General features: G+C 40.9%; 1 protein-coding gene across 5 annotated transcripts; it reads right to left on the bottom strand.

Moving 5' to 3' along the window:
* Positions 1–31: 31 nt before the first annotated feature.
* LOC135428140 (putative uncharacterized protein DDB_G0277255) lies at positions 32–22341 on the bottom strand. 5 transcript variants are annotated; one of them, XM_064681956.1, is made up of 8 exons: positions 22021–22341; positions 9451–9827; positions 9036–9388; positions 8770–8898; positions 8099–8532; positions 6693–7548; positions 4190–4996; positions 32–1183 (listed from the first exon to the last, which is right to left on the bottom strand). In XM_064681956.1, the coding sequence occupies exons 1-8, from the start codon at positions 22154–22156 to the stop codon at positions 559–561; spliced, it is 3717 nt and encodes a 1238-aa protein (XP_064538026.1). In that variant the 5' UTR covers positions 22157–22341; the 3' UTR covers positions 32–558. The 5 variants fall into 5 exon arrangements, with proteins under 5 accessions (XP_064538026.1, XP_064538024.1, XP_064538025.1 ...); XM_064681954.1 differs by lacking the exon at positions 22021–22341 and adding an exon at positions 14174–14633; XM_064681955.1 differs by lacking the exon at positions 22021–22341 and adding an exon at positions 14174–14633 and having other exon boundaries at positions 32–1180.
* Between the last annotated feature and the right edge of the window lie 313 nt (positions 22342–22654).

The raw sequence follows: 22654 nt of genomic DNA, 5'->3' as shown, positions 1-22654 counted from the left end.
CAGTTTACAAAATACAAATACAATTGAAGTGTTTGCTTAAGATTTCGAAAAATGTTCGATTTTTATTTTAATAGTTCGTTTAATTTTGTTTTCGAGTGCTTTCAATGCTTTTCGTTTAAATTCGTTCAGTCTTTGTTATTTAACAACTTGGTTAAAAGTGTTTAATGTTATGCATTAATAAAAGAAAAGAAAACTACATTCGTAATTACAATTAAGAAATATTGGAAAAATAAAATGCCAATTTTCTTGTTATTTATGATTAATATTATATTGCATATTTTTTTGATCGATTTCAAACCTTTACGTTTTTTTTTTATTATTATTATTATTAAAATATATTTAAGTAGCATATTGCATTTAGGGTATACATATATCAACGAGCTCTCAAAAATTGTTTGCATGTAATAACTACATTTGGTATAAGAACCTCCTTCGTTCCCACAACCCGTTTCTGCCAAGCCAGCCAACAGGTTAGTTCCGACGCCGCAGCTCATTGTTGTGAGTGTGTATGTTTGTGTGTGCGCGACTACTACAACTACAAATATTAGTTCCTTGAGCTTAGAGCACGACGCGTCTAACGCCGCAATCCATACAAAATTTAGCGTGCTCTATGACGAACTTGGCGCCACATTCGTGACAGAACTTGGACATTTTCATGCTCGAGCTCATGCCCGAGGAAACATTTGAGGTGTTGCTCTGCAGCGAAAGCTGCGATGTCGTAGGCGTTAAGTTCACACCCACACCACTATTTTTGTTTTTGCTTAAATTCTTTGCGTTAAGCTCATAGTTATTGTTGTCGTTGTTGTTGTTGTTGGTATTGTAAGCTACCTGCGCTTGAGATTGCTGCTGCTGCTGCTGGTAGTTGTAGTTTGTGTTTTGCTGCTGCTGTTGCGGTTGCTGGGCCACTGTCACAGGTAGCGAGTGCTCCGAGCTGCTGCTGGAATATTCAACGTTGCCATCGCCAGTGTCGCCGCCTAGGCCGTTGCCTGCAAACATGCGCTGGCGAGCCTTGAGTGTACCATAGTTGCTTGCCGCTTGAGTGGAGGCATCCATCATGGACTGCTTGCCGGACAAGGCTCCACTGGCTGTGTGCGGGCGCAATTGGCTCTGAGTGCGCGGCGTGTTGTTGTTGGACTGCAGCTCGCTGGAGCGTTGACGGGATAGACTATATGGTGAGTTGCTGCTGCATGATTGAAAATAAAAACATGTTTGTCAGAATAAAACGCTGTTAAAATTGTGATTTAAAAAATATCGCATATCAAAAGAATGGGTATCGCACCTACAAGCTACATAAATTTAATATATCGATAGGCCGATGCCATCATTAATCGATAATGGTAAATATTACCACTAACCATACAATGCATAGACTTGTCAAATGTCAAAATAATCGGATACCGATAAATCGTCAACGACTGAGCCCCATGGGTGACCGCGACCATTTTAGTGTGCCCAGACAAAGTAAGACTGCTGAGAGTGGCAGCCGAACGCCGGCCTCGACAGCCGAACGTTCAGTATGAAGCCGCATCCCGCTCAGCGCACAACGTTGCTGCGGCTGATGCTGTTTTGTAATATATGTATCTTTTCAGCCCAAATACATACATATGTGTATATGCGTGTGCAGAGTGCCCCTTGCTCACACTTATTGCTTTGCGCACTTGTGTGCATCTCCTTCTCCCTGCATAGCTTCTCAAAAACCCCGAGATCTACAAACATACATACATATGTTTGTGTTGTGTGGGTGTGCTCACAAGTAGATCGCGGCGTTTGTCGCGAGCCAGAGATTTTTTCTTCAATTGTGTGCCCTTTGTGCCTGTGGTGGCAAAAGGCACACACATTCAAATGCTCTATCATGTATTTCTTCGTCCAGTCAGGCATAATGAGAAGAATCTGATATATTTATATTCATTAAAAACTTAAATGACCTAAATGATATATTTATATATTATATTTTAATTTTTTTGTTTACTGTGGGGACCAATTTTGCTTAAAATTAAAAAAAAATAAGTCGTATTTCTGCAAGGGTAATGCTTCGTCGGCTTGTCGAATAATTTAAGAAAAGACCAAACATTGAAAATGTTCAATTTTTTCGACTTGCTACTTGTGCACACGCACACTCTTTCGAGTAAGCAGTTGTGTGACATTATTAAAGGGTTTGGCCTGTTCATGTGCAAATCTCCTATTTTCCATGCATGGTGTAAGGGTAAGGGTACCTGAACGTTGGCATGTGTGCATAATAACTTTTTGGGCCTGCCAAGCACACATACTTACACACTTTTCTATATGGATGGAAGCATTTATGCGTTTGTGTGCGTGTTGGTTGCCTGCCTGCCTGCCCGATGCAAATTTGACCAAATTTGAAGTTTTTGGCATTTCTGAATTTCGAGCTCACACACAGACACACACACACACACAAATGTGTGCGAATGAGCCGATCAAGGGTTTGTCGTGAGACAGAGATATTTTCATCAATGGGTGCGTAAATTTGGGCGACGGTGGGCTTGCGGCTTGCGTAAGGCACAAATGTGTGAACAAATGGACAAATGGATGCAGACGCATGCTGGACATTCTGATCGTTTATTGCCTGCCATAACACCCTTTAACCCAAAATGTTTACTATGTCAAAAAATAAATAAAAAGATCACTTGCATTTTTTCCATATCAAAGTGCAAACGAGCGGCAAGTGCGGTTCACCTGTTTTCGTTGCCTGTTCACACATGTGTGCCTTACGCGGCCGCAAGCCCACCGTCGCCCAAATTTACGCACCCATTGATGAAAATATCTCTGTCTCACGACAAACCCTTGATCGGCTCATTCGCACACATTTGTGTGTGTGTGTGTGTCTGTGTGTAGAGCTCGAAATTCAGAAATGCCAAAAACTTCAAATTTGGTCAAATTTGCATCGGGCAGGCAGGCAGGCAACCAACACGCACACAAACGCATAAATGCTTCCATCCATATAGAAAAGTGTGTAAGTATGTGTGCTTGGCAGGCCCAAAAAGTTATTATGCACACATGCCAACGTTCAGGTACCCTTACCCTTACACCATGCATGGAAAATAGGAGATTTGCACATGAACAGGCCAAACCCTTTAATAATGTCACACAACTGCTTACTCGAAAGAGTGTGCGTGTGCACAAGTAGCAAGTCGAAAAAATTGAACATTTTCAATGTTTGGTCTTTTCTTAAATTATTCGACAAGCCGACGAAGCATTACCCTTGCAGAAATACGACTTATTTTTTTTTTAATTTTAAGCAAAATTGGTCCCCACAGTAAACAAAAAAATTAAAATATAATATATAAATATATCATTTAGGTCATTTAAGTTTTTAATGAATATAAATATATCAGATTCTTCTCATTATGCCTGACTGGACGAAGAAATACATGATAGAGCATTTGAATGTGTGTGCCTTTGCACCACAGGCACAAAGGGCACACAATTGAAGAAAAAATCTCTGGCTCGCGACAAACGCCGCGATCTACTTGTGAGCACACCCACACAACACAAACATATGTATGTATGTTTGTAGATCTCGGGGTTTTTGAGAAGCTATGCAGGGAGAAGGAGATGCACACAAGTGCGCAAAGCAATAAGTGTGAGCAAGGGGCACTCTGTCACACGCATATACACATATGTATGTATTTGGGCTGAAAAGATACATATATTACAAAACAGCATCAGCCGCAGCAACGTTGTGCGCTGAGCGGGATGCGGCTTCATACTGAACGTTCGGCTGTCGAGGCCGGCGTTCGGCTGCCACTCTCAGCAGTCTTACTTTGTCTGGGCACACTAAAATGGTCGCGGTCACCCATGGGGCTCAGTCGTTGACGATTTATCGGTATCCGATTATTTTGACATTTGACAAGTCTATGCATTGTATGGTTAGTGATATTACGCGTCAGTGCTGCAAGTTTAGCTATATTTTAAAAGAAACTAGTTAGAACGATATTCTAACTATATTCAGCATAATCAAGCACAGACAGACTGAAAGCCTATTTTAGCTATGCCATGAGTGGGCCAGGTTTTTAAATTTTTATTAATTAAAAATGCCATTTTTAGCGATTTTGATTCGGCAGTCTAGCTTTTGTTGGCAACACTATTAGGTAAATGAGCCGGCTATTGTTTTGACAAAAATCGCTTATTTTCTTCTCGCTTACCGATAAATCGATAATTTTTGACTCACCTGCCGTAAGCGGAGTCGTTGCTGAGCTTGGAACTGGCGCCGCGACGTGATGACTGCGATGAGGACATGGGATATCCATCCAGGCTACTCAACTCATCCGAATCACCTGATGGCGATGGTGTCATTACCTTTAGATCCTGTTGTGCTTGCATTTGTTGCTTCTGTTGGGCATGTTCCTGACGCTGCATGATATCACGACGCACCGAGGCGCCCACCTCCTCGCCCAGTTGCTTGAAATCGTTGCGCATCTTTTCTATCACATTCTTGGCATTGTTCGCCTCCACGTTGGGCGATGGCGATGTCGCTGCTGTGCTCGCCGTTGAGCTCAGCCTCTTCTTGTAACGAACGTGGCCAGTCTCATCAGCGAGCTCAGCATCGATCGGATCCTCGTTATCGCTAATCTTGCTGAACTTGGCATGCTCCGGCTCGTTGCCGTTCTCAATGTGGAGCACATCGATGGGTGTCTGAGCATTGCCCACCATGTGACGCAGCGAATCCGGCGAGATGGGCGACCGCCCCTGTGCATTCGGTTCCGTTTCAATGCTTATAAAGATTTCACGTTTCTGCGACTCCTCCACCGACTTCTGGGCCTTCTCCGCATGGCAATTGTTGCTGCTGCTGGTGGAGGCATTCGACTGCTGGCGCTGCAGTTTCTCATCACTGCTAGTCAAAGGCGTCTTGTATGAGCTATTGCTATTCGGCGGTGTTTTGTACGATCCACTGCTATTTGGTGTTGTCTTGTAGGAGCCACAGCTGGCCTGAGGCGATTTGTATGAACCACCGCTACTGGACACATTTGAATCGGATCTGTGGGCATGAGGCTCTTTAGTGGAGGGCGCATAGTACTGGGTCTTAGGCGGTGTTATAAATTGGGAGCTGTTGCCTGTTGTGGCTGGTCTTTGTGTGGCTGTTGGCGTCTGTGGTTGGGTCTGGGTCTGGGATTGTGTTTGTGGTGTTGAAGTCGCTTTCTGGAACGAGCGTTGTCGGCTCGTCGTGCGATTCAGCAGAAACTCGCGGCAATCCCGAAACAGCGGAAATTGCTCCTCATCATTCTCGTTCTCGAATGATGAGAGAAATTCCTCGAAATCAAAGTCATCAAACGTGGGCAGCACTGGCAAATTGGGTAAATTCAATGGATTGGTGGTAAGCAGTTGCTTCTGCTGCTGCTGCCAGCACTGCTCGTCGAACTCCAGGGAGGAGCGATTGGCCTCATCATCCGCACAGCTGCCCGACGAGATGTACTGCTCCTCTGGCGAGGCATCGTATAGAAATTGATTGCGCCCCAGACGCATCTTGCGCTTGAGCAGATTACGCGCCTCGCCGGAATGACGCCGCTGCTCCTGGCCCATAGTTATGGTTGACTGGGAGCTGCTGCGGCTCTGTGACAGCTGCTGTGGCGTGGAGCTGGCATCAGAGGAGCCAGCCGATGATTGCTGCACATTCAGATTATCGCAGGGATTGATCAGCTTGGGGTCTATGTAATCGCCCAAGCGATTGCTCCCAAAGATGCTCTCCAACTTGATGGGTAATGGTGCAGCATTGCCACTGTTGATGTTGTTGTTGCTGTTGTTGTTGGGCGAGACCAAGTTGTTCTCCTTGGCAACTGGTGGGCAGATGGGCGTTGTCAGCGGTGGTAGCTGACCGCTGTTTGGGTTTGCCGTTAGATTCTTGGCCGAGTTCTGCTTGCTTAGGTTGTTGCTCTTGTCCTTCAGCTCCTTGCTGCTGAGCTCTTTGCTGTTGGCCGCCACCTCGGCAGCCTTCGCGTTCAGCTGCTCCAGCTCGTGCTCGTACTTAAGGAATACGGCCAGCGAGTCGGTCTTGGCCACGTTGCGTGTCGGTTGCTTGGACGTGGTCGTGCTGTCTGTCTCGCTGCCGCCGCCACCGCCAAGCGGCAGTTTCATTTGCTGCTTACGATTGGAGGCGCTCGTGTCGCGACGCACGACACGCGGACTATGAAAATCATTGCCGCAAGCGGCACGCACTGGCATCTCGTCATACTCCTCCGGCTTGAGGAAGTTGCTAGAGATGGGACCCTCGTCGGAGAGGCCGCGCTGTATGGTGGGCCGATAGTTGGTGGCAAAGAGCGGTCGACTGGGCAGCAGTGGTGTGCGACGTGGCCCACGCAGAGATGAAGTGCGTCGAAAGTTCGATATTGGCGCTGCCTTTGGCGCCGTGCTCGTAGCGGTAGGTGTGGTCGTGTGTAATTTGCCCAGTGTGCTCGTCAGCGAGGTGGACATGATCGGTGTGGCTGTTGTGTTCACCAGTGGTTCGTTGTCGGGTGGTGTGCTGGGTGAGCAGAGTTCCTCCAGCTGACGTTTGGCGGACAGAAACGGATCGTACTTGTCGCTAGCCAGTGGGCTGGGGCCGCTGTGTGTGTGCATGAAACAAACAATAAAATCAGAGAGCAGAGAAAAGATTTGAGTTTTGACCCTAGACATTATGTTAAGCCCCGCCCCTCTGTGCGTCGCCTGGTTGTCGTCTGAAAGGATATGCTATAACAAACCTCTTGACGAGCGTGCGATCTGATCTGGGTGGCGAACGTGCTTGTTGGCGTTTGGTTGGCGATGGCGGTGCTTTAATATACATGGTGCCCTCCTCATCCTGCTCCAGCAACACCAGACGTCGGCTAACATTGGTTGGTGTTCTGCGCATCGATGTCTGCTTGACCAGCATCTTCTGCTGCAGCTGCTGATCCTCCTCGCTAGACGCGCCATCGTCCATTTCGTCATCGTATTCACTTTCAAGTAGTTTTGCCTTGTTTAGTAGCTGTCCCACTTCCATGTCAGCCTCATCGTAGTCTAGCTCATCCAGTTCGGCATCATCTAAATCGTCGTCCTGTTCCTCTTTATAGTGCCCCTTTAATCCGTTGCCTCGTTCAAGGTGTGGCAGAAAGTTTTGGCCCAACGCCTCCAGATTTTGCTTGAGCTCGGCCATTGGCACTGCGCGCATTGGCTGCGAGCTGTTCATGATGGCCGGCAGATGGGTGCGCTTCTTGGGACGGCATACAGTTTGAATGGTGCTCGTCTCCAGCTTGATTTGGATCTCGCCACGCGGTGAAGTTCTTTCGTCCTCCGAGCCCGAGTACAAATCATTGGATGATATGTGACGGAACGCTGCCGGGCTTGGCAAAGCACGATGACCCTGCTGTACGTTGGACAAAACCATCTCCTTGGAGGATAGGTCAAATTCGCTTAAGGACTTTGGTGGCTCCAGGGAGCGTATGTCAATGTTGGGATTCTCACGAGTGCGAATGCGGCGACGTGCTTGACGCACCAGCGCTGTGGAAGAGTGTATCTTGGGCGATACCTTCAAATCCTGCTCCTCAATATCCATTTTAATGTTGCAAATGTTTGTGCCACCTGCGGGCGTTGCAGCGTGCGGATCGAGAGTTGATTTCGTTGGGTTATTATTAGATTATAAATCAAATGAAATTCCTTTGCCTCAAAATTTCTAGCTAGTCCCTATTAATTTATTCCATTCTATGCCTAATTTAATATTATTTTTCAACAAAAATGGTCTTAATATTCCTCGAAGAATCTCTTACGATTCTTAAAGTACAAATCCAAGATACTCCATCTAGCTCTAGTCTTGGAACCCTTTCAATCTTATGGACTGCAACTAATGGAGCTTTATGCTTGGCTGATCTCTCAAATGCTTAAGTGCGCTGCGCATTAATTACGAACCATCAAATTGTTCCGCAGCTTTGGAAACTAATTATGAAATCATTTGAAGTTAATGAAGTCCAAGCACGCTACGGGGATGCGGAACCCTATGGAACTAATCTCAGCTATGAGTGGCAAGTAGAGCATTGCAATATTTGCTGATTAGTTTCTGGAAAGGAATTATTCTTCAGCTACTTCAACTACTAAACTGATCTACTAGATGGCCTGCAATTTACATCGACCATACCTTTGCGCTTGATCAACCCATTTAGCTCCTCAAAGGTCATTGTGACTTGGGGTGGACCGGCCATGCATTCGGTCGCTTCGGTCTTATGGCGATGGGACATAGTTTTACGCGATCTGGCAGGCTGCAGGGGCGCGGCCTCCGCGCACTCCAATTTGGCCAGGTGTAAAGTCTCCGAGGTAGCGGTTCGACGCAAACGCTGCACGGCGACATCGATTTCTTGGCATGTTTCGTGCTGTTTGCGCCTGGGATTCACATATGCACGCTCCTGATGGCCCATGCTCGACTCCTCGGCGGCCATACGCACACTAACTTTATTCTGGGCAACCGTTGTTGTTGAACTTGAGCTTGCCTTGGATTTGCGTGGTGAACACTGTGCTCCTTGAGGGGTTCCAGGGCGCTGCACCTTCATGGCTTGTGGCGCACCTCGCTGCGAGCTAAGTTGGTTTTTGGGTGGGGGTGGGTTGGGCTTTAGGTCAGTGGGTAATATACGAAGATCATTTGCTACGAATACATTGTGGGTGAGCGGTACACTACGCGACGGTGTCTACTGGGCAAACATTACTGCAGAATTAGTCAACTTCAACGACAACCATTAGCGTAACGCCAGATGGGCCAATCACGTGTTAGGCTAGTTAGTCTACAAATCAAATGGGCACATTTGCTATACTCACTTAACACTCTGCACGGACGCCGTCATGGAGGAGAGCGACATTAGGTTTTGCTTTGGGGATACCATTTCAGTCTCGTATTGTTCTTCCTGTGCACCGGAGTACTTGTCGCGATTGATCGAGCGTTTGGTTCTGAAACAAGCAAAAGAAAATTGAAAGAAAAACAAAAAAATAATTAACATTAATAGAATGCTGAAGAAATAAATGAGTTGTGTCAAATCTGACAGCTAGGGATCAGGGGGGCTTGGGGTAGCATGCTGAATTCTTACTTGAGATTTGGTGGGCGGTACTGCTTGCGCGCCTCCATGCGCTCCTTGGCCTTGTTTGTCTCTGTGGTGCTGTTGGACTTGATGTTCGCCTGAATTGCCTTCTCCTTGCACCACTCAACGTGGCGATCGTACGCCTTTGGATTGAAGCTGCGCTCACAATGCGGACAACGGTCCGAGGCGGAGTCCTTAAGGCGCTTGGCTATGGAACGTGTTGGGGCGGCTGCCGCTGGGGCAGCTGGTGCCGCCGCCGGTGGGTGCTCAGCAGCAGCAGCTGCAGTGGCCCCAGCACCTTTGCGCATGGAGGCGCGTGTCGTATCCGCTTTGGCTTTACGGCGTGTCGGCAATGGTGAAGCCTGCAAAAAGAAGAAGTTCGCAGTTAGAGAAAATAGCGTAGCCTTAGAGGAGCATTACTCGCCTCTTGGGGCTGCGAGCCGCTGGACATTGTGGAAGCCTCGCGACTGGCTGCGGGTGGCGTATGCACACCCGGCGCCTTTTCAGCATTGGGCAGACCAAAATTCTTGGGCAGCACATACGTGGATAGAGAGGTGCCCTCGCGACGCTGCCGTGACGAATCGAATATCTTACGCTTTTTAGTTGTCATCTTCTCGCAAACGACAACATGCTTGCGCAGTGCATTCAGATTGAAGGTGCGACTGCAGTTCGGACAGGGTGTTAGATCGGTGCTAATAGTTCCCTGCTCCAGAATAGTCTCAGACATGCCCGTGGTCAGTGGACCCGGTGGTGGGCCTACTGGCTCGTTATCATCATCCGCACCGTCAGGTTCCATTGTAGCTGTTGTTTCCCGACAAAATTATGAAAATAAAAAAATGGATTTTGATTATTATCGGATTGTGAGGCTTCAGTTGGCTGGGAAACTTTTGCAATGTCTGGTAGATTCTGTATAGCTTGAAACCTAAAACTAAATTTTACAATTCTAAGCAAAAGTAACAAATTCAAAACTCTAACTAAGCCAGCCTTCTATGATGATGAGATTCCGCTTCCTCATTTAGCTCAGCTAGTGACTTGGTCCTAACAGCTAATGGAAGTTGTAAGTTTCATTTATCTATGGTCTCAAGATATTTGAATATTAATCTTTCTATCAGGTAAAGAAAGCATTACAATCTAATACTAAATATTACCTTTTCGATTTAATTTTATTGTTGATTATTGAAAAGAGGGCACAGGGCGTTAAAATTTGCAACAAGTTCAAGCTTTGGATGAGTAGTATGATACGCAGGGCATTCATTCTAATGACCTAGAGCCATCAATATGGCAATAGAAGAATTTACATTTTCCATATTTTCTAATTAGAAAGTTCAGGTAAACACAGCCAGCACTTAAAGGTGCGAAAAGAAAGTGACTAAGAAGAAACTTTGTCAGCTGGCAAAAATGTTGGCAAAAGGAAGTGCCAAGTAAAAGGCCAAATCCGTCTGCAGACTGTTGGCCTTTGGCCAAGTGGCACGGCTTAGACTTGGGCCAGAAACCCTAAAACTTTCCAGCCGCACTCGCTGCATGCAACACATGGAAAGTATTTTCATATCACATGCCAGCATACTCATGATGTTGCAGTCGTTTGTTTTTTTGTGGACAAATTGCTTTTCCGGCGCCGTTTGTCACGTCAGCAATAACAAGCACAGAAAACGCCCAAAAAGCAGCCCTATAAATTCTCAGGCGGGCAAGACAATGGACAAAAAAGAAAAAAAAACAATCCACAAATAATTTATTATTATTATTTGGATTGTGTCTGCTTTTGGCTGCCTCAGCCTGTGTGATCAGCCTATAAATTGTTATTTATCTGCGAGCGACAACTGCCTCATGAAATGCTGTAATAGCCAAATTTGGCAGCTCGTCTGTACCAAAACTGTTGCGATTCGGTTGGTTCGGTTTGCTTTGTGGGCGACTGCTTTAATATCTGTATCTTGAAGATACAAACTATGCACATGACAGGTGCTTCAGCACAACGGCCCACGGTTAACCGGCTCACTTGACTTTTGCTGGAATCAAGTTGAACCCAAAAATGTGAGAATCTTATTGAATAGAACTGAATTGGAGCTCTTTATTTCTCACATACAAGTATGTTATTTAATTAAACTATTTAAACTTTTTATGCTGCACATTCTTCTAATCTTCCTTTTCCCAATTATAATATATTTATATTTTATCATAATCATATCATAGTTCTACTACTTAAAATAATGATATGATACAAATCATATAAATAATATAATTTTAACAATTATAATAATGATTAGAATCTTTTCTGTGTTTCCTAGTGGAATTCGTCAATTTCAAAGAAACTCGTTTTGGTAAGGCGAGAATCTTAGACCTTGTCTTTGCGGCAATATCATATAATATTTGTCATATCATATTTGTAGTCCAGCTGGCACATTAACAAAGTAAAGTCTATGAACCTGAACCATAAAAGTGTAAATAAACTTTGCGTGTGCCATTAAGAATTTTAATAAGAATCAACTTGTGTGCATTTCAGTGGAGATTATGACATACGATCCACGCTGCCAATTTAACAATAATTCAAAGACAATCCAATTATAACGAAGATTACATAAATCAACGGCACGCATAAATTTCTGCAACATGTTGAGAGTTGGCTTCAAGCTCGTCTCGTTCGCATTCATTTCAATTCAAATCAATGCTAGCTTGTACGCAGTCTTTCTTAATGTGTAATCCGATGAGAAGTGGGTGAGTGACTGCCTCAATGGATGACATGCTGCTGCTCCACACACGTTGGTGATGGGGCGTCCGTTGCACATGACAGCCTCGGCTTCGACTGCACCACCAACTGCCCCAGCACCACAATTCACATATGTTAATGATGCTTGGCGAACTCGCTGTTGCAAAATACAGATACAGATGCAGAGCTACTGTGGCCATTATATGATTATACTTATATGCATATCTTTCAACTATTTCCACTTGAGTTTTATAAATAAAAAGTGCACCGACTGGCCAGCCAAAGGAGCAACTGCCCAAACAGCAGGGCGCCCCAGTCTTCATGGAGTCTAAGCAGATTTTTGATTTGTGATCCAAGTGTTTAAAGTTCAAGAGTTCGAGAGTTTACTGGAACAAACCCTAATGGTATAAGTACTATTTCCTGGATCTTAAGAGAAGGGAGAGTTTTGCTTATGTATAAAGATTTGTGAGTTGATAATCTTATTTGAGTATTATGGTGTATATATAATCCAGACTAATTAAATGATTAAATCGGTAATAAAGTAACGTAATTCAAAGATTATTTATATTAATTTGGGGTATTGATATTTTAGGAGAAAAAGTAAGTATAGGAAATAAAATGAATATTTGTATAAATCAGTTGATTTTTTTTATGTTGATTTCACATAATATAGTCATATTTTATCTGACACGAAAAAAAATCTCTTTCGAAGAGCATATTTCACAAGAATAAAGAGGAACCCATTTAAATCTGGCTGAGATATTGGCCGTCCGTGTGTATTGCAGTTGTTGCTGCTGTGCATTGGGTAACCTTATAAGCCATTTAATTCTTCAACAGATCCATTTATGCAATATGTGAAACACTTTCATGTGGAAAAGCTATAGAGGCTATGCCATTATATGTTGAGGTTGGGCTGACTTTGTAATGCGAGATATTTCCTGGTGCCCCGGACTTTCAACTTGTGACAGCTTAATGGATGAAAAGTGTGTGGGACGAGAATATTAACTGGACAGTCGAGCTAAGAACTAAATGGTAACAAACACATATGCATACAGCATGCTTCTATGTGTATTACTGGTTATAGTTTATTGAAAGTTTGTCTACATGTGCTCTGGTTTATTTTAGTTAGTTTGCTTTGTACATTTTTAAAATAAATGTGTGCCTATAGATGGCCAAGTGACATCATTTGTTGTATTGTTTGCTGATAAGCATATAGAAAAAGTCATCGAAAGGTCTACAACAAATTATTTATAAACAAGATGTGACACAGAACCCCAAAAGAGATTAAACAAATTTAAATCATTTGTGAAATACTTCAGAGTTAAGAGCAGATATACATAGATGATTTTTAGATATGTTCAATGGAATGGTTTGTAGAAGTTTAAATATATAAAAATATAGTTCAGTAAGTTAGATTGGCAGAAGAATACGTTATAAATGATTAGATGATCATATCAACTTTCAGGTAAACGATAGAATAAGCAGATGAATCTTTGAGATATGATTTATAAAGATGGAAAGATGGATCTTGATACCTAGCTATCTTATGTAACTAGCATGATGGATAAACAAAAGGATGTTGAGTAGAAAACCAGATAGTTTTTAAATATATGTATGTAGATATACCTGATATACATAGGTGAGCAGAGTGTGTGCACAGATGCTAAGTCAGTTATATTGTATGCATAAATATTAGCTCAGTGACAAATCATATATAATATATCATATCATGTGGATATCTTATGCGGGTAGATTAATTAATAAAACAATGTAAAGACCATCTAGGTGATAAGTAAGATTAAGATAGACTGTTAAGTACTACATGTAGTTAGTACATAGTTAGTGAGCAGTCGAGTCTTTATATAGTCATTGTACACTTGATATCTGTATACCTCTATAGGCAATGTACTATATAGATGATAGATATATTTATGTGGATAGTTTTTATCTGAAATATCTGAAACAAATACTGGCATTTTACAGATAAACTGATAAATATTCCCAAAAATTGCTCTGTTTTTATTTCTGTTGCTATATACATTATAGACATAAATAAACTATCAAAGTATTTAGTTCAACTTTTTCACAAATAGCCCCCTGTTGCCCCTCTGTGCTACTTTCACGCAAGTAAATTGAAAGCTCTAAATCATCATTGAAAATCATTTAAATATAAATTAAAACGGTTTAACCAATTGGCAGTTGCAAGAAAGTTTATCAATTGTTATTAATTTACTTGAATTAGTTGTTGCTGTTGTTGTTGTTGTTGGGTTGGCATGCAAATGATTAGCGAAGTTAGTAGCAGTATTAGTTGTTGTTGTTGTTGTTCCTGATGCTGCTGCTGCAGCGACATCGATCTGATTGACTATAATCAAAACATGCTGCAGCTGTGCAGCTCCCACAGCTGTGGGCTTAGGCGTGGGCGTGGGCGTGGGCGTGACGGACTCACTTGACTTGGCATTGGGTGTTTGCTTCTTGTTGTTGCTGCTGCTACTGCTGTTGTTGTTGTTGTTGTTGCGTCGCAGTGAGAATGTGTTGCGTACGCGCGAAAATGTTGATAGATGTTGCGATTGTTGCTGCTGCTGCGGCAACGGTTGCTGCTGCTGCTGCTGTTGCGCCTCACTAAGCGCCGCCGAGTTGAAAGAACTTTGCTGCGGCTGCTGCTCAAACACATTGATGTTGCCGCTGCCGCTGCCGCTGTTGTTGTTGCCGTTTTCGTTTTCATTTTCACTGCAAAAACGCAAAACTGGCGATTTTTCACCATTGAGCAGGTCATTTAATTGCTGATACTCCTCGTAGATGCCGCGACTGTGGCGCTTATTGATTTTATTCAATTGCTGCTGCTGTTTTTGCGCCTTCGATTTGAATATTTTGTGCCACATTTTCTTGCTCATTTTGTACGTTATTTATATGTATATGCTTTTTTTCTTTCGATTTTTCGTTATTTTTATTTCGTTATTTTTAAATGCCACATTGCAACGCACGCACGCGCTTCCCTTTGCCCAATTCGCCGCTCTTGCAAACTTCACGCGCCGGCGTCTTGTGTCCAACTGAGCGCTGGCAACATCAACAGCGCGCCGCCTGGCAACATTTAAGCTCACGTCATGTTGCCGGCAACAGCTTTAACAGCAACATGTTGCGGGCGCCTATTTTGCATTTAATTAAAAATAGCTGCACTCCAGCTGCCTGCGCTTGACGTTGTGTGGGTGTTGCAACAGCAGCAGCAACAACAACAACAACAACACGTTAAGTAACAAAGGCTGCTATTCTTTGTACCCTGCTCCCCTCCGGCTGGGCTTTACGGCTGATTTATTTAAAGGCGCCGCACAAATGTTGCTGAACTTTGGCTGCTTAGATATATCTTCCACTTAGCTTACATTCAAATAGTTGATTGTTTTTTCTTTTACTTTTCTTCTTCATTTTGAATTGAAATTTGGCATTAAGCGACTTCCTCTAGTCATCAGTCAATCAGCCAACTTCAAAGGCGCCAATTTCCTGTGGCGTCGCTTTCCATTGATAAATTTCACAGAAAATCATAAGACTTTGGGTGTAGGCCACACATAATTATGCCCTATTATGGCCAAAAATGTACAGTTGCATAAGTGCGCCAAAAAAGGTAGCTGTAAATGCAGTTGCAGTTGCAGTTGCAGTTGTCGCATCAACATTGGCCGATCTCAGCAACATTTCGTGTTGCAGGCGGCACACATAAATAAACAGCTGGCAATGGAATTGGAGACATATGTGGCTGATTTTAAACATATTAAATAAAGGGTATATGCACTTTTAGCAAAAGCTTGACATTTTGAAAAGAAAGCAAACAATTGCTTATTTATTTATTGACAATCAAATTTAATTCACATTCCAAATTTACAAAGGATACGAATCTACTTCATTCAAAACAATATCCCTCTTCTGTCAAGTCATGAATTTTTTTATAGGGTATTCCAGCTTCGCTCTGTATAGGTTAAGTTATCATTCTTCTTTTACAGTTTCCTTTCGATTTTTGTTGTTTCTTTTTTGGTCGCTTCTGTTTTTAATTGAAATGCGAATGCACTTTTGAGTGCCTCGTTTCGTATACGTGTATCTGTATCTGTGCCTGCCTCTGTATCCGTATCTGCCTCTGTATCTGTATCTGGCGATCCGTACGATCCCATTTGCTCTGCGATAAAGTCAACTTGATGCTAACCATAATAAATCACAATAGGCTCCAGCTATATCCGCAGTCTCTTCCAACTCTCGTTGACAGTTGACAGTTGGCCCGATGACGTCAGAGGATGGGGCGACTCTTATGCAAGTTGCCTTGAGAAGCATTTCTTCGATTATTGCACGTGCCCAAGGAAATGCTGCCGACTAATGAACTTGGAACACGCCATTGTTCTGTATATATATATATACATATATACCATATATTGCATCTTGTATCTGGTGTCTCTCTCGGAATTATTGATCCAACAACGACATATTCCCATAGATAGTAAATTTAGCTGTCTGCGGGTCGTCGGCATCGTTTGTGGTCGCCCACGCGCCTCAGACCTGCCATAAAACTTCATAATCTCTTCTAATTGTCACGCCTTGGGCATGACAAAAATAAATGTTGTATCTTGCACTCTACTTTGGTTGCTCTCGATGATTTTCACGGCACTGTCGCTGGCGAAAAGAAAGGGCGCGTGCTTATAAATAGTGCACTTGGTTTGCTTGGTTGGCATTTTGGGAGCAGGGCCTACAAAATGAACTCAATTTTTATGGGCAAATAACATTCAATGTTTCATATGCCCGAGCCAGTTATGTACCAAATATACTGAGAGAAAATGTCGCGAATAAAATAATAAGATTTTTGATAAATGCTTGGCAAGAGTTATATTAGCTGAATCAAAAATCAAATAGGGTAGCAAAAAAGGCGGGTAAGCAAAGTAGACGAGTCGGTTTTATTATTACAAATAAAACCAATGGATTAAAATGTTAGGAAATCTATGTGGAGCAGCAGGCATTATATAGGAATAATTTACTTTTATTTTTCAAAATATTTTAAGCAAATGAATTAAGTTAATGGATGGCCAGCATAGCTGGGACATAAATGTTCAGCTTCAATGAAATATAGAATTATGTAACACATTTAAGCTTGCCTTAACCAATCAGGAGTTTTTGGGATTTTAAGTGAATAATAGGAGTAAATATATATATATATATATATATATATATATCAACTTTAAATATATTACTCAACTCAAGAAAATGTATAGGAATCCTTAAACAAAAATTATACCATTTTCTTAACACAAATTAAGTAACTTTAGGCACGAGGAAACGCAATTCCCAATTTGTTTTTGATAGTGCAGAAAAAACAGCCTTACCCTCTCTCGCTCCCTCTCTCTCTCTTTCTCTCTCTCTCTCTCTCTCGCTCCTTCTCTCTCTCTTTCTCTCTCTCTTTCTCTCTCTCTTGCTCTACCCCTCTCTCTCTAGCTCTTCGTGAATCCATAAACATGCCGCTCTTGTTGCAACAACTTTTAGGCGTATTTTCTACTAATTAAGTTCTATTTCTTTCAGTCATCAGCCGCCAGACTTCCATCTATACTGCACCCACTCTCCCTTGCAACCCCCTTCCGCCCCACCACCCCCTCTGCACTGTTGCAGCGTTGTAATGAAACCATTTCAGTTTATTGGCGCTCCCCTTGTAACAAAGTTTTCTTGTTGTTGTTGTTGCTTTGCTCATGCGTTGTTTTTCCTGAGTTTTTGTTTTTCGCTTTTCCGAACGCGTTTTGCAGATTGCACAATTTTCTGTTCTGTTTTCAGTTCAGCAATTTTCTTGTTATTGTTATTGTTGCTGCTGTTGTTGTTGTTTGTTGTTAATACAAATTGATGTTGATCTATTTGTTGTTTGGCCTATGTTTATCATTGTTGCCGCTGCTGATTGCTTTTTAGAAAGTGTGAAAGACTACGTATCACATAGAGACAAGAGTTCAGCTTTGCATGGGATAGTTAATTGAGACGGGTAATTATTAAATTGATTTGTACTACAATGGGAATGGGTCAAAGGGCAAAAACGATTAACAACTGTGCTGATGAATGTGTATGTCTACTATTAAATAGTTAAAAAGAAAAAAGAAATGTTTCAATTTGGAATTTTTCGAGCCAAGCAACTTAAGATAGTCTTGGACTTCATATATTGTCAGACTACTTTTAGTTAGTTATTTTGTAATATATCTTCAGTATCAGAAGTTAATGTCCTAAATTCCCTTTGGGTCTCTTGTCACACTACAATCATAAAATACATAAACAAACATCCAAAACGAGTTGTCATAGAGTTTACGACATCCAAACACGTTAATTTTTAATTTATTAAAATGCAAGTTTCAGTACAATAAAAACATTATAAGTATATATATATATATATAAGTATATTTATATACATATATAAATTTTAATTTTTTCCCTTTATTAATTTCACATATGCTAATAAAACAGCCAAAATTAAACTGCCATACTACTTTTTTTCGTTTAACAGCATAACGAAAATCGTAGTGGTTGTCTACAACCAAACGTAGTAGCCTTGTGCAGCTCGGCAACACTGCACAGTGCTTAACAGAAAGCTTAAGCAAGCTTTCCGCTCGAACTGCAAAGTTTAACAGTAGCAAATGTTGTTTGTATGTTAAAAATTACACTGGAATTATTTACAAACTGAAAGCTGGTTTGAAAACTTCAAAACCTAATATAATAAAAGTTCATTTAAGTCGAATTTAGATAGAAAGATCCGCATAGAAATAATTACCCACAATCTAATTAGAAATGTCTGTCAAAAAGCGCTAAAACCCAAGACAGGTTTTGCAGACGTGCAAATAACAATATGAATACAATTTGTCAATAACAAATAGTTTTGTTTTTATTTTTATTTTTGTGAATTGGCAATAAATTTTGTTGTTGTTATTGTGTTGGTTGTCGAATGAATTACGTTGCAAAAAATCTATGAAAACTGGTTGTATTTGACTTTGGAATTCGTTCTATGTGCAAAAACGAAACTGGAATTTGTCTCTATTATTGTTGTGGCCTATCGTGTGGGCTTCTAAAGCAGTTGAATGTAGTTCAATGTCAAGGAAACTCACGCAGAGTTCGCGCGTAGCTTAAGTCCGAGTCGGTTAAGTGGGCTGGTAAATGGGTCACGCCCCGTGCTTAGCCATGCGGCGACTGTAACGGGCCCAAAAGTTGCGCCTATTTAAGCCAAATATGAGGAAAGACCCATTACAAGACGCCTTTAAACCAGATATGTGACACTGAGCATACTTTGCTAATACCTGACTTTGATATTGACGCATTGTCGAGCATTAGTTAAAACTGGCACGCAATTTTGAAACGTGACTCGATTTGAAAAGTATCTTAACGCTCGACTTCTGTCAGGCGCTACTTCCCAGCACCAAATACATATACACATAAATTATTGAATATGTTTATTAAATACCTTCCACTGGTATTAGTAGAAGAGCAAGAGGAAGAATAGAGGAGTGGCATCTTGAGCTGGCGAATATTCAATTCGCTTGTATTTGAAATTCGACTTTGGGTAAAATTAAATAATAAATATCATAAGCATAAGTATATTTAATTATAATTAAAATTTTCAAATTATCAACATTTAGATAATGTGTGAATAATAAGTAATAAAGTGTCTACATAAATTATAGTTGACTCGTTTTTTATGTAATTTGATTTTGTATACCCTTGTAGAGGGCATTATAATATTGACATGAAATGTGTAACGCATAGAATCAGAAATCTCCGACCCCATAAAGTATATACATATATTCTCGATCAGCATCAACAGCAGAGTTGATATAGCTGGTCTCTCAGTTTTAAAGCTATCATTCTGAAACTTTGCATAGGTCCGTCTTTCTGAGGCTGTCTGCTACACATAAAGATTTTATAAAGAAAGAAACTGGAATATTGGGACTTATGTCATACATTTATCGTCTGCTCTACGAAACTTATACAAATAAAATGAATTTTATTAAATATATTGTTAAATTTCATAAAATTTCGTTGCTTTATTTGGCTGAGTTTTATATTTAATTGAATTAAAATGAATTTATGTCAATTTTGGCGGCTTTAAATGGAAATTGACATAGTTTGAAATGTCATCGTTCGATTTGTTTTTATTTTTGTCGTCAGTTGTCGTTTGCTTGGCTTCTTCTTTTTGTGTTTTTTTTTTTAGCTGTGCTTTGTTTTTGAGTATTGTACTTTTTTAAATGCCTCCCACGTTTGGTGTCGCTTTTGCATTTCCATTTCCATTTCCATTCAACTACACAAACAAAACTATTTGCAATGGTCTCTGATGTCATGCAATGTGCAAACTTATAGAAAGTTGAGCCCCACAACAAATGTTATTAACTATGTTCAGCAATTTAACAACTGATTGCGAACTTGCAGCTATAGAAAGTGACGCGTTATAATAATCAAGCGATTTTTTTATATTAAAAATAATATAATTATTGGCAGATGGAATTAAGTGTAAGTCTTCTAGGAAGGTTCTATGTTAAAATGTTATAATAAGGTTTAAAGACGCCGAAAAGCTATTTGAAAGGGAAACAGGAGAAGCTTCTAGAAAGGCAAAGGAATTGATTCAGAACTGACGATAGTTGTCCCAACAATTTTAATGCTCCTATAAACTATTGTAGAGTTAAAGTTATAGTTCTAGGTGTAAGAAAAACTAAGGAATTTGAAGAACATTCAAGCTATAGGATTATTGGCAGCCAAGTCGATATAAGCAGCAGAATTAATCGATATTTTAGCTTTGAGCTTGAGATATATTCAAGACTAAACGGATTTGTAGCTATAATTATTAACATTTGGAAAGTTTAGGCTTAAGTACTGGGATTGTACGGCAGTGGCAGCCAATTAATATTATCAGAATTATAAACTAACGACTCTCCAGATTATCATTTGAGCTAAAATCCTTAAGGTAAAACTTTACCCAAAGAAAATGAAAAGGTTTCCTATGTTGTCTTTCTTTTTCTTTTCCTCATTTTCGTAGTGAAAAGAAACGAGAAAGAAGAGCTTTCTACGGCACGCCGAAGATTTAATGCCCTTGCAGACCGAACCTTTGCTTTGCTCGTATCTAAGAAGCACAGAGAAAATGGTTAATGCCGAGTATTGTTAAGATATCTTTAAAACAAAAAGTTTTGCTGACAAGAACTTCATTTTAACCGATCGTTCCTATGGCAGCTAAATGATATGGTAGATCGATATTGAAAGGATTGTGCATATATATGAGGAGCACAGTAAAACTTTTAAATGCCGAGTTTTGTCAAAATATCTTGATAAACAAATAAGGTTTTCATACAAGAACCTACTTTTTGACTGATCGTTCCTATGACAGCTATATGATATAGTTGTCCGATCCAGCCGGCTTCGACATATATACTGCTTGCAACAGTAAGAGGGACTTATGCAAAGTTTTATGAACATATATACTTTATGTCAAGAATATATGTACTTTATGGGGTTGGACATTTCGAGACTAAATTATAATACCCTCTGCAAGGGTATAAGAACAAAAATGTTTCTCAAAACCCAAAATATGGCAGTTCACACAGAATTTACCTGTTTCAGTTTTCATAAATTAACAAAAGTTTGGAAAATGTTTTGGTAAAAGAAAAAAGCACATTCTAAGAATTTCAATTTTATTTTCATTTAAGTTTTTTCAACTTTTCATTCTATTCCGTGCACGATTTTCTATTAATTGCATTTTTTCGTTGTAATTCAGGAAAACATATTCATTTCCAGTTCCTTTTGCGTGTAAAATTTGAATTTAATTGAGTTTTAAATGGCGCTGAATGTGTTTGGATTTTTATTTTATTGATTTTCACCACACTTTGGATTTTATTGCTTGTCATTTTAAAGGCGCTTTTAAAAATGGCCTCGCCCACCTTCATGAGTCCCCCATATATATATATGTATATGCATTTTTTATATTTAAATAAATTTTTATGCATATATTTGTTGTGTGTGTTTTCTAAGCTGTTTTTCGAAGCACTTCCTTCTGAACGGCTCGCATGCGCCTGCGCGGAAGTAGCCGCAACTCGACACGAAGCCGCACTTCATAGCCAAAGTTTATAGTCGGTATTTTCGTTAACGAATTGGTGTTTTGTTTGTGCATAGATTCATGAAAGCCAATACACTTGAGTGCCACTCAATTAAAGTATCTTGAAGATACTTGTACTTATGCTAATTGGCGGGATGCTATAAAGTGCCAGCTGCTTAAGTCTTGATTAACTGCTGGTTATTTTATTGGCTGTTAGCTGTTGCACTTACCAAAATCAAAATGATACATGGTTGGTAGATCGCGCGGCGTTGTCGTGCGGGTTAGAGAGGTGACGAGAGGTGTGCTGGGCGGCGTGGCGATAAAAATCGCCTCCGGCTGGCGCGGCTCCGATGCTGCCATTTCCATTTTCACAATGGAAAACCGCGGAGAGATTTGGCAGCCACTTAATTTATGCAATGAACTTGCTGCTTAAAAAAGTCTTTTATTTTTTCTACACTTTTCGAAGCTTCCGCAAAAGTACAGAAAACGCGCGCGTTTTGTGTCGCGTTGCGAGCGATTCAAAAACGCGCGGCGAAAATCTTTCGCTCACATGCAACGCGCTTTGCTACAATATTTATAAACGAATGATTTTTGCCTCATTTGCTAATTAATCATATTTCGTTTTCACTGCACTTTCAAAAACTTTAGTAATAATTTTGCCTAATGCTTAAATTTATATTTTTTTTTGTGTTTTCACAATTCTTTTTTTTTTTTTAAGGCACGCGAAACGTTTGAGCCGAAATAAATGTTGAACGGCTTTTGTTGTTGGCTTACATTTGAAATTCGTATTTGCCGTTGCTGTTGTGGCTGCAAGTTTTTCACGTTATCTCCAAAATCATATGGAAATTTTGTTGCAGCCTGGCT

This window comes from Drosophila montana, unplaced genomic scaffold (assembly GCF_035044405.1).
Source record: "Drosophila montana isolate Dmon_TW-CO22-7 unplaced genomic scaffold, ASM3504440v1 contig_2438_1, whole genome shotgun sequence".
NCBI classification, from domain to species: Eukaryota; Metazoa; Arthropoda; class Insecta; order Diptera; family Drosophilidae; genus Drosophila; species Drosophila montana.
This window is presented reverse-complemented; position numbering and strand designations above follow the sequence as displayed.

Excerpts from the sequence above, each read along its gene's own strand:
- LOC135428140 (XM_064681954.1), bottom strand. The coding sequence starts at position 14,618 with ATGAGCAAGAAAATGTGGCACAAAATATTCAAATCGAAGGCGCAAAAA. Across the intron at positions 9,828-14,173 it reads AACACCCAATGCCAAGTCAA|CTACAATGGAACCTGACGGT; the intron begins GTGAGTCCGTCA and ends GGGAAACAACAG. Across the intron at positions 9,389-9,450 it reads GCGGCTCGCAGCCCCAAGAG|GCTTCACCATTGCCGACACG; the intron begins GCGAGTAATGCT and ends TTCTTTTTGCAG.